Raw genomic sequence first — 12,075 nt, 5'->3', positions numbered from 1 at the left:
TTACTTGTTGTGGGGGCTACAAATACTGCTATATTTTAGTCTTTAAAATTTTCTAACATTTTACATTCTCTGAGAAGATTTCTACATCCTAGCCTCTGGCATCTACGGATGAGACTGTATCTGGAAATCAGCTCATTGCAGATATAATTAACAAGAGGTCATTTTTCAATAGAGTGGGCCTTAATCCAATGACTGGTGCCACATTAGAAGAGGAAATTTTGGACAAAGTGACACACGGAGAATGTCACGATAGAAGCAGAGGTTGAAGTGACACGACTAAAGTCATGGAATGCCAAGGAACACTGGCAATCCTAGAAGTTATGAAGAATCAGGAAGGATGTCTATGTCCTTGAGAGAAAGCAGAGCGATGGAGGATTCCCCTCTGTATGCTGTGATATGGTTTATTACCATTGCTTAATAAAGAAGCTGACTTGGCCTATGGCAGGGCAGAATAGAGCTAGGCAGGAAAACTAAACTGAATTCAGGGAGAAAGAAGGCAGAGTCAGGGAGATGCCACATAGCTGATGAAGGAGAAAGACACCAGAACCTTACCAGTAGGCCACAGCCTCATAGTAATACACAGACTAATAAAAATGGGTTAAGATGCAAGAGCTAGCTAGGAATATGCCTAAGCTATTGGCCAAACAGTGCTATAATTAATATAGTTTCTGTGTGATTATTCGGGTCTGGGCAGTCAGGAAATGAACGAGCAGTCTCTTTCAGTCTTGCCAATACTTTCATCTTAGACTTCAAGCTTCCAGACTTAGAGAATATATATACATCTGTTGTTTAAACGACCCATTCTGTGGTAATCTGTATGGCACTTTTAAGAAAGCAGTATACTACTTAACTACTAGTTAAGGAAGCAGAAATATGAACAATAATTGTAATGGAGGGTTAGAGATCTATGAACATAAAGAAAGGAGACATACCTTTCCAAAAATATCATGGACAGTAATTCTTAGAACAGCAGTTTATCTATGTACAAACTTCACATGCTTTGGCTCACCCAGAGATTTTTGAAGTCTATTACAAGTGTAACTTCATGTTTCTTATTCTGTAATATTTATGACTTCCCAATTATAACCTATAATTAAAAACAACACGATTAGGCTAAGAGAAAAGACTCATGGGAGTTAGTGCCCTTCCTTCCCTGACCCCTTTACACTCAGAAACAAGAAATTGAAATGTTTTATTCTCCAAGCTTCATTTTGAGTGCACGGAGTTGAAAGACAATGTTTCAGCTCACGAGCTGTTCAAACCTGAATAAATACTTGACACTAATATCTGTCCAGGGACCTCAAATCCTGAAGGCAGGTGGTGGAACTGAGGGAATTCTGAGTTTCTGGGCCTCGGCAGTACCAGACCAGGCACTTTAACCTCTTACAGCTTGTTCCCATCTTGGTAGGTTGCTGAAAGGATGCAATAAAATTCTAAAGCGCCGATACATGTACGTGTATTCACGTAGCTAGAGACAGTGCAGATGCTGATCTTCCAGGGCTCACGCGGGTCTGGAGCGTGCGGGGCGGAGCAGCCGGAAGTGCTGGCGCGCGCTGTCAGCGACGCCGGAAGTCTTGGGCCGGCCTGGCGGTAACCTTGCGGGCTGGGCCGCGTCTCGTGAGGTGGTTTCGGCGTGTCCGAGCGTTGAGTCAGCGAGGCTCGTGAGCTGCGTGGGAGCCGCCGAGGTCGCGCGGGAGGGAGCCGAGGGCCGCGGAGCGCAGGCGCGCGTCCAGGGCCTCGCAGCTGCCATGTCTCTGGTGGCGGAAGCGTTCGTCTCCCAGATCGCAGGTAGCCCGCGTGGGCGCGGACGGGCGGGGGTGGGGGCGGGCGACGGGGAACCGCGTGGGGAGAGGGCCGTAGTTTCCCTGGAACTGCGGGGGACGAGAGTCCCGAGCCCACAGCCCGGGTGGAGGCGGCCATGCAGGCCTGGCCTCACTTTCCGGATGAGGAAACTGAGGATTCGTGGCCAAGGTCACCCTGCAGGGGCAAAGTGCTGTCCACGCTGCCCCCGCGGCGCTTTGTTCCGCTTCACGGCGGTTTGGGTGGGTGGAGGAGGCCGGGGGTTGGGGTTGCGGTGGGGGCGTGGCCACAGGGCCTTCCCTCCCCAAGGGGGCTCTCTCTTGGGGTGCTGGGTTCTCCGTCACTAATGAGCGCCCCTTCTTTACCTGTTGTTGAAATTCTTGCTTCTCCCAGCCATTTGCATAATCTGTAGGATCTTTTGAACTAGTCTTAATTTGCTTGAAGTTTAAAGAAAGTAAACAGCTTTGACTTGGTGGTCGAACTTGATTGGTAAATAGATTCACAAAAGTTTTTTTCTTCCTGAGGTTTTTATTTTGGAGAAAGTGAAGGGTTTAGGTTAACGGAATGAACGTTAACTCCAGCAGTGTTTTCAACATGAGTACCATAAGGAGTTACTCACTAGGATAAACTAGGAACATTTGACATAAAGTAGTGTTTTGGAAATGAAAAGTATAATGTGTCATAACTTTGCCAACTGTATTGAATTTGCCTGAACATAGACTTCTTTTTTTTCCTTTAAAATATCATTTTATAGGAGAGGGAAGAAGCTAGATAGATTGTAAGCTTCATGAAAGCAGGGCAATGCTTGTTTTGTGTGCCGCCCCCCCCATCCTAGTACCTGTCGGTCACTTGGTTCTCTGTAAATACTCGACTTGAGTAAGTGAGGAATACTGCGATTTCAAGTAACGGTTATCTCTGTCTGTTGTCTTAGCTGTTTGTAGTAATCTGTTGTAGTAGGAGGAAGCATTTCAATTTAGATAATTGAGTAAATACATTGGAACAGCTCCTAAGTCAAAATGCTGCATGAATAAATTTTAGATGAATTAAAGATTTAAATTTAACACAAACCAATTTACAATAAAACAATTAGAACAAAATTACAAGGACCAATGCAGGATATTAGTTTAATAATATTGAATAGCAGAAGAGGTTCCTTGGCAAAACACAGACTATTCACGCCATAATAGAAAATATTGGCAGAGTTGGTTGTATAAAAATATTGAAAACCTTTGATGATAAAAGACACCGTGAATAGCTGGGTGTGGTGCTGGGTGTGGTGGCTTTTGCCTGTAATCAGGAACAACTTGGGAGGCTGAGACCCAAGGATTGCAGGCTTGAGGCTAGCTAGCCTGGGCTTTAAAGGAACATGTTTTAAACAAAACAAATATCAACAACAGGGAAAACCCCCACCATAAATAAAGTTGTACATATTAATAAAAAAAACCCTCAAAGAAAGGTAAAGAATCTACCTGGGTCTTTCATAAAAGGATAGATACACGTAGACAGTGGACAGGCGGAAAGATGTGCTCCATGAATAACTGGCACACTGTCTCTGTAGCTAGGGAAAAGTGGACATGATAATCTCCAGTATTGGCAGGGGCATAGATACATTACTTTCTCACCTAGTGGGTCTGTAAATTAGGCTCCCTTTAAGAGCCAAACACAGCAATATTTACTAAAATGTTATACTTTAACCCAGAAATCATCTGTATGTAGATTTATCTGATAGAAATTTGAGGACCAGTTCTTAAAAGAACTATATAGTCATCTTTAGCATAGCATTATTTCTGATAGCAAAAAATAAAAGTGTTCCAGATGTATGTCAGATTTTTGATATACCAACCCAACAATTTCATTTTGGTACCTAAAATAAGTGAGTTGTCAGATTATATCTTTACTCCATTATTAATATTATTCTTAATAGCCAAGACATGGAAGCAGACTAGGTATTTGTCAGCAGATGAATGGATCAAAAGGAAGGGCATATATACAAAAAGAATACTGCACAGCGGTAGCAAGAAGGTCATTCTTTCATTCATGATGATGTGGATAGAACTAGAGGACCTTATCAAGTGACGTCAGCTAGGAATAGAGTCACAGATACTGTATGATCTCACTTTTGTGTTAATCTTCTAGAAACCGAGTAGACAGGTGATTACCAGAGGCTGGGGCAGTGTGGGTGGTGGGTAGGAGGGGGGAAGAGGTAGAAAGGGGCCATGTTGACCAGAGGGCACAGCTTTCCGGTTGGACTCTTCTCAAGACTGAACACCATTTGAATGTGTAAGTGCCCTGACATTTTTTTCCTTGTCCAATGATATTTTTTAAAATATAATAATAGTAATGATCCATGGTCATTATAGAGTGAAAATAATCCAGAGAACGGTAAGAATAAAGTGAAAAATCACCTGACAACCTACTGCCAAGATTAAGATTGAAAAAAAAATCCCATCTCATATTCAAAACCAAATCTATCATTTATTTCCTTATAATTTATTTCTCTTAAATTAAAAATACAGACATAGATAATGTAGAGGGCACATTTCTTTTGTTATATGATATAATGGGTCTCTTCTCACGTCTACGATGAAATTATATGCTGTCATATTTGAATAGCTATGTAGTATATCATTGTAGTAAAGAAACCATAATTTACTTGTGATCATTTTTGTTTGTTTGTTTTTTGATACAGGGTTTCTCTGTGTAGATCTAGCTGGCCTGCAACTCTGTAGATTATGCTGGCCTAAAACTCACAGAGCTCTGCCTGCCTCTGCCTCCCAAGTTTTGGGATTAAAAGTGTGTGCACCACCGCCCGGCCTTAGTGAAATCATATTCTAATGGGGTTTTAGGTTTTTGTTTTGTTTTGTTTTGTTTTGTTTTGTTCTGTTTTTATGAGACAGGGTCTCATTATGTAGCCTTGCCTTATTGGCCTGGATCTTGCTATGTATAGACCAGGCTGGCCTCAGACTCATAGAGCTCCACCTGCCTCTGCCTCCTGAATGCTGGAGTTTTACTCTATTTTATCAGTTTAATGAAAGAGTGGCAGCAGCAGGAGCTCTGTGCCTACATAGGAATATCCACACCAGCTCATGCTCCTGTTATGTGACTGACCAGACAAATTGAAAACTTGAAAAGCAGACATGAACAGGGGATCTAGGAAGGAAAGAAAGCATTTGGGACTAATGTTTGGAATGGTTGATATCAGGCAAGACTTAGTCCCTCTTTTAAAGGACTTTCAAGTTTTTAAGCCAGGCTTCCCCAGTATATCTCCTTTTTAAAAGTCATATGACTATGAATTTTAATTGTATCAGTTAAATTCCTTTACAGCAACATCTATATTAGTATTAGAATAACCAGGTGAAGGTGTTTTTGTATGCCTCACGGTGGCTGTTGTCTTGTTTTGCATTCCTACTACTTTCTGTGTAATAGTCTGGCAGTCCATATTAACTGAGTAGAAAGGGAATTTGGCAAGTCAGTTTGGTCAAGTTGTTGTGTCAAAGCCATTGAAGGTGTATACGATTTTTCTCTTTGCAGTGGTGCTTATGTTTGTGGTTTTTTGGGAGAGATAAATTTCTTAAAATGGAAGAAGAATTTGAATTACTTTTTTTTTTACCCAAGTAATATGGGAAGAATAACAATTTATGACTTTGAATGAACAGTTTGCTTTTCTAGATTATAGGCTAGATTTGGAGTTTTGAAAGGATAAAAATGGTCCTGGATATTGAATTGTCTAAAAAACTTACATAGATAGTCTCTGTATTCTAAATTTTTATTTTTTTTTAATGGTAGCTTTACTAATACATAAATTTCTGGTTTATGAACTTATTTTTAGTTAGTTGAGCGTGAATATGTCCCTAGACATAAGTATCTTGAAAATAAGTGGGGTTAAGACAAGTATGTTTTGGTTGAGAATGTAGCTCAGTGGTAAGACTCTTACTTATCACGTGGGAGACCCTGGTTTTGATCCTTTGCATCACACAGACATGCGCCCCCCCCAAAATAGGCATATTTTAAAAATGGTTTTATACTGATAATAAAGTATGCTTCCTTCTGTTTTTCCCCCACATTAGTACAGGGCAATGCCAATTTATATAGCACCAAGACAGGTTCTAGGGGACTGAAATAAATGAAAAAATAGAGGCTAAAAGAACCTTAATATTGGTAGAGGTGGACTATAGCTCCGGCGAAGAACGTTTTCATATTCAGGGTCCTCTGTTTGATCTTCAGCACCACCAAAAAAGTGGGGTGGGTTTTGTTTATTTTTATTTTTTGGTGTGAAGGGGCAGTGCTGCTGCTGTTCACAAGGCTATATTGAGCTCTCAGAGTATTTAATGATGAAAACTACAACAGAATTGAAGAAATGCATTCATTTTAAAAATGTATCGAGGACAATACATTCAATTCTTTTGCTCTTGGAAATAAGATATTTTCTTAGTTGTTTTTATTTTTTATTATTTTTATTTATTTATTTATTTTTTGTTTTTCGAGACAGGGTTTCTCTGTGGCTTTGGAGCCTGTCCTGGACTAGCGCTGTAGACCAGGCTGGTCTCGAACTCACACAGATCCGCCTGCCTCTGCCTCCCGAGTGCTGGGATTAAAGGCGTGTGCCACCATCGCCCGGCTTCTTAGTTGTTTTTAATGTGGTGTTCTGAAGATTTCCTAGTAGTATTGAGAAGGCACCAAGGAATTCTTGAGAAGTTATTGAACTGGCCGTTGCATTTCAGATAATCTTTTTTTTCTTTTTCATTATCAGTCATGGATAGTATTATATTGTGGAACTTCTCATGTTTTTTTTTTTTTTTTTTATTTATTTATTATGTATACAATATTCTTTCTGCTTGTATGCCTGAAGGCCAGAAGAGGGCACCAGGCCTCATCACTGATGGTTGTGAGCCACCATGTGGTTGCTGGGAATTGAACTCAGGACCTTTGGAAGAGCAGGCAATGCTCTTAACCACTGAGCCATCTCTCCAGCCCCGGAACTTCTCATGTTAGTAGATGTGAAGTTGATGTTGAAGGGGCAGGTGGTGAAATCAAACAAACAGGGTTATACTTCAGATGAGAGGCAATGTATAGTTGATTTACAGGAGGATGACCTATTATTTGATCTTACTGTATTAATGAATATATTGCAAACCAGATTCTAAAAGGCAAGGTGCTTTGCTTCCTTTGAAAACTTTAATATTGCTATGGTTTTTTGAAAGACATGTTTACTGAAATAGTCCACAGTTGAGCGATAATGTCAATTTTAATTTACTTGTAAGTTCCATTACAATTTGATACTCTTAAATAACATGTCCTCTCTCTGATATGTGTATAGGATGGAACCCATTGCCTTTAGTATGTTAGTCAAATACTCTGCCACTCCGCTTTACCCACGCTCCATGATTTTTAATGATTAGCTTAAAAGATTTTGGTGATGGGTACCCTGTAAAATATGTCACTATTATCTCTGTGAAGGCTTTTGAGTTATTAATGTTAGCTTAAGCTTTCCACATTTGAGTGGAAATTGAAAGAAAACATCATCAGATCTCTTAACATTTTTCAAACATTTAAAAAATTTCTTGAGAAGTAGTTATTAGATAGGCTGAAGATAATCAAATAGATAAGATGTTGAAAATTCAGACTTTTCATTTTTTTTAAAGACAGAAATTATAATATTCAGTAAATTTAGCTAAACTCATTTACATGTGGAAGAGAAGTATTCGCCTTGCCAGTAAGAAAAATGCATACTTTTAATTTTTTATTGCTTTGTAAATGACCCTCTATTCTTGAACTCTTATTTTTGTATAGTCTATAAATGAATCATGGTTTTGAACTTTTTTACATCAGTAATAAAATGAAATTTGATGGGGTAGTAATGAAGGCTCTTTTCACAAAAACAATCATTTTATCATGACAATTTCCATTAACTGTAACTGTGTTAGCAAAATAGAAGCCATAAAATACATTTCATTGTGTGTTTTTGTGCTAATTGCTTATTTTTAATCATTAAGAACTTTTCTAAACCACAGAAATTTTTTTTATAACTTAGTCCGCCCTTGGATAAAAAAAAGATTTCTGATATATATTGAATACAGCATTCTTCACTGTAATAGAATTTCTTTTCACATATATATTAATTTCATTATGTGGTCAACCTAAGCATTGACTAGAAATTTATGTAAATGAATTTTATCATCTGTTAGGCTTTAAGAGGCCATTATTACTGGCCATTTGTTAGTTTGCCTACCAATCTTTATGGTAAATGAAAATGTTTTGGGGGTGGGAACATAGCCCAGTAGAATTGCCTAGTGTGCTTTCCTAGCGTGCTTGAGGCCCTGGTTTCAGTCCTCAGCACCACAAAAACAAACAAACAAGCAAAAACCATGTGAACAAAAGTGTATGGACATCTTGAACTATAAGAAATGTTTTTGACTTGCCTGTTTTATTAATTTAAAGGGTTGTTATGTTCTCATTGTTTTAACCATTGTCGTTTATCAGTTTAAGACTCTGATTTGGCTAGAATGAGAACTAGTTATAATATGCTATTTAACTGGTAATTGATTTTTTCTTCTTCAATTGGAATTATGAATTGTTCTTTATATTTTCCTCTGTATTAGGCTTCTACAGAGGAGGAAAGTTAAAAGGGCATAAGTATAGACATGACTATATGAGACGAAATTTATTTGCAGAATTGCTTATTTGATTATGGAGGATGAGATGTTCCACACAGGCTGTCTATAACTTGGAGACTTTGGAATGCTGGTAATTGGGCTCAGTCCCAATCTATTAAGTTCTCAGAGCCAGAGAAGCTGATGTCTCAGTCTAAGACTGAAGGCCCGAGAGAACCCAGGGAATGACTGATGTTAAGTCTCAAGAGTCCAGAGATTGTAGTTCTGTTGTCCCAGGGAGGAAAGGAAGCCAACAAGAGAAGGAAGAGGGAGGAAGGGAACATGAATCTTCTCTTCTGCTTCATTCATTCATTCACTTATTTTTAGTGGTGGGGGAATGTTTGCTTCATCTTACACTTTATAGTTTGTCATCAGGGGAAGTCAAGGGAAAAGTCAAGGTAGGAACCAGGAGGCAGGAACTGATGCAGAAGTCATGGAGGAATGATGCTTACTGGCTTGTGACCCAAACCCATAGGAATAAGGGTCCCTAATGGTCAGGTGTTGAGGGGGAGGGCCGGGGATGAGAAGATAAAGAAGACAGAAAACTGGGATCATGAGGTCTTGCACAAGTTAACAGCTTATGGAAGTTTATTTAAAAGCATATCTTAAATGCCGTTTGTAGGGGAGAAGTGAGCTGAAGTCAGCAGACAGCTAAATCAATGTTGACCAAGAGAGCACAGCCTGAGACACAGCTGCCTTAGGCCTGATAACCACATCCTTCAGTGGGGAAAACCAGATTCCCAGGAACTGAAACCATTATTCTTTCTAGGCCAGCCGTTCTCAACCCATTGGTTGTGACCCCTTTGGCGGTTGAATGACCCTTTCGCAGGGTTTGCATATCAAATATCTTGCATATCAGATATTTATGTTACAATTCATAAAGTAGCAAAAATACAGTTATGAAGTAGCAATGAAAATAATTTTATGGTTGGGGGTCACCACAACTTGAGAAATTGTATTAAAAGGTTGCAACATTAGGAAAGTTGAAACATTGTTCTAGACCATATCTCTATTCCCAGACCAGCTCTTGCCAAGTCTGCTTCTGGGCAAGGACACAGAGCTAAAGTTCCATTAGCTCTTTCATCAAGGCCTCCAGAAAAGCCTTGGATTGGCCTGGCTCTCAACAGGCTTGTTACTCATGACTTCCTCACCCTACTTTCTGATACAGCCCAGGACCACTTGCTCAGGGATGGCATCACCCACAATGGGCTTGGCCTTCATGCCAAATTGTAGTACTTCTTTACAGGTCATCTCTTCTCCTGCACCTTGGGGATGTTATTTAGTAATCTTGTAATTATTAGCTGGGATCTGTCGTTGCCTTCTTTTCTATAAGCTTGCAGGATTGAATTAATATCGAATTTGATAATCTAAAACAGCATTTCTTAAATTCCCATTTTGATAATCTTATATTTTAAGTCTCATTATCTTAAAAACCCATTTAATTACATTTGCCTGACAGATCATGAGTTTTCAACTTTTAGTGTATTTGTTGATATCACTGGGGTCATCAGTCTGGTGTCTATATCAAATTAGCAAGTTTGTTTCTTGTTTTCTCTGTATGTTGTACAGTAACTTTTGATTAAGATTGTCTAAGTGCTTCTTCGAGCATTTTGTTAACGTTGCTAGTATTTGAATTTACACCTTTGTCAGAAAGTCATCTGAATCTGGAGATAGACTGACATATGCCTTATTCCTTTTCTGTAACACTGTAGTCCTGTTGCCGGGCTGAAGAAACGGCATCTATGAGCTTTTAGAATATAATTGCCTAAAGAGAAACTGAGTTTGACTTCATTAGTGCGCAAATGCTAGGTTTGTGAGGAGTTATTATAGCATTAATCAATTTGATGGATTGGAAAAATGACAGAATTGAAGCAGCGTGTAATATTAGTGCCTATTATTCTACAAATTATGTCTTCACCTGTGTTCATATGCCATAGGAGTCATGTTGTGCATCAGAAATGCAGAATTTAAGAAAAGAGACACCAACGGCAGAGGGCATCTCTTTTCATAGCTTGTCTCTTGTCCTCTTAGATTAGCTCAAGAAGTAGTCCTTAGAATCTAGACTTTATTAGGTTATCACTTTGATAGTGTGAAATAACCTTGGATGGAAGAACCATCTGCCACCAGAACAACTTATCACTTAACTTGACATTGAGAACATTCAAGTAATATGTAAATTCTCTAAAAGACCTATGATATACATATGTGGATTTATTTGCTCCCAGTCATTTCAGTAGTATTATAGTTTACTACTAGTAGAAAACATTGATTTTTTGATTATATTTATTGATAAAACTTAAGTATAGCTTAAGTACAATTAAAATAATGTTGAGCAAATATTTGTTTGGTCTTGTTAGTTTATCATATATATTGCTAGCAATTTATGCATTATATTTTAACTTTTAAAATTTTAAGAGTTGTCTTAATTTTTCTTTTTTTTCTTTTTTTTGGATTTTTTTGAGAAAGGGTTTCTCCGTAGCTTTTGGTTCCTGTCCTGGAACTAGCTCTTGTAGACCAGGCTGGCCTCGAACTCACAGAGATCTGCCTGCCTCTGCCTCCCGAGTGCTGGGATTAAAGGCGTGCGCCACCACCGCCCGGCTTTCCTGCAGCTCTTATTATCATAAAATGATCCACAGTAATAATAAAAGAAGTGATAATAATAAAACACAACATTATCCAGTGAAATATTTCCTATGTGTTAGGTTCTAAAGATGACCTGAATTCTAGATTCACAGTTTGTTTTCTGCTTGGAGACATAACTAAACACTCAGATTGTGAAAATATCGACTATGATAAGTGGTATAAAGGGTGTCTGTGTAAGGGAGCGTTTGAGCAGTTTAGGGAGATCAATAAAGACTTGCTGGGGATAAAGTTCATCTTCAGCATTTGTAGGATACAAAATGAAAATGTGAGGCTTTTGCTTACAGACTGTAAAGACTCCGGGACTGGGGCAGCAGAATGCCATCTCTGTTCAGCTGCAGGGGTCATAAGTTCACACACCAGACTACCTGAGCAGGTGATGACACAAGAGAACATTCTAGGTGGAGGAAACCACACAGAAGAGGCTGGGGAGGGAGAAACTGGATGGCGTGCAGACTGAGAAGCTGACTTTCCAAAGGCCAAGAAGGATCCGGGACATCATGTGAGGGTTTGGGTCTTCATTCCAACTACTACATGAAACTCTCAGTTTGGTTTAGGCAGAAATAACTTGACAGTATTGAACAACCCTTTCTCACAACTTCCGGTTTTTACCAGCTCCCTTTTAAGAAAACTTTTAGTTTTAACTTTTCTAGTTATTCTGAGGCCGCTCCTTCTCTAAGGATATTTAAAATGGCCTTTCATACATACTGGGAGTGACTTAGTTTAAGTTGAAAGTACATATGGGTAAGTGATATGAAATATTATTTCCTACTGAAGTAGTTTTATTATCTAAAACATTGCAAGTCAACTGAAGAATAGTTATTTAAAACTGAATAGGCTATTTATTTATTTATTTATTTATTTATTTATTTATTTATTTATTTATCTATTGGGTTTTCAAGACAGGGTCTCTTCGTGTAACAGCTCTGGCTGTCCTGGAATTCATTTTGTAGACCAGGCTGGCCTCGAACTTACAGAGATCCAC

The 12,075-nt window shown here is 38.9% G+C and overlaps 1 protein-coding gene across 1 annotated transcript in view; it reads left to right on the top strand.

The window, feature by feature from the left end:
* Positions 1-1,571: 1,571 nt before the first annotated feature.
* The window catches only part of Mtx2 (metaxin 2), a 43,967-nt gene continuing 33,463 nt past the window's right edge, over positions 1,572-12,075 (top strand). The window contains exon 1 of the mRNA XM_057755572.1: positions 1,572-1,788. Within this exon, the coding sequence (XP_057611555.1) occupies positions 1,749-1,788 (40 nt within the window). The 5' untranslated portion in view covers positions 1,572-1,748. The remainder of the gene's footprint in view (positions 1,789-12,075) is intronic.

This window comes from Chionomys nivalis, chromosome 22 (genome assembly GCF_950005125.1).
Source record: "Chionomys nivalis chromosome 22, mChiNiv1.1, whole genome shotgun sequence".
Taxonomy (NCBI): domain Eukaryota; kingdom Metazoa; phylum Chordata; class Mammalia; order Rodentia; family Cricetidae; genus Chionomys; species Chionomys nivalis.
The sequence above is the reverse complement of the archived record's forward strand: the minus strand, read 5'-3'. Positions and strand labels throughout refer to the sequence as shown.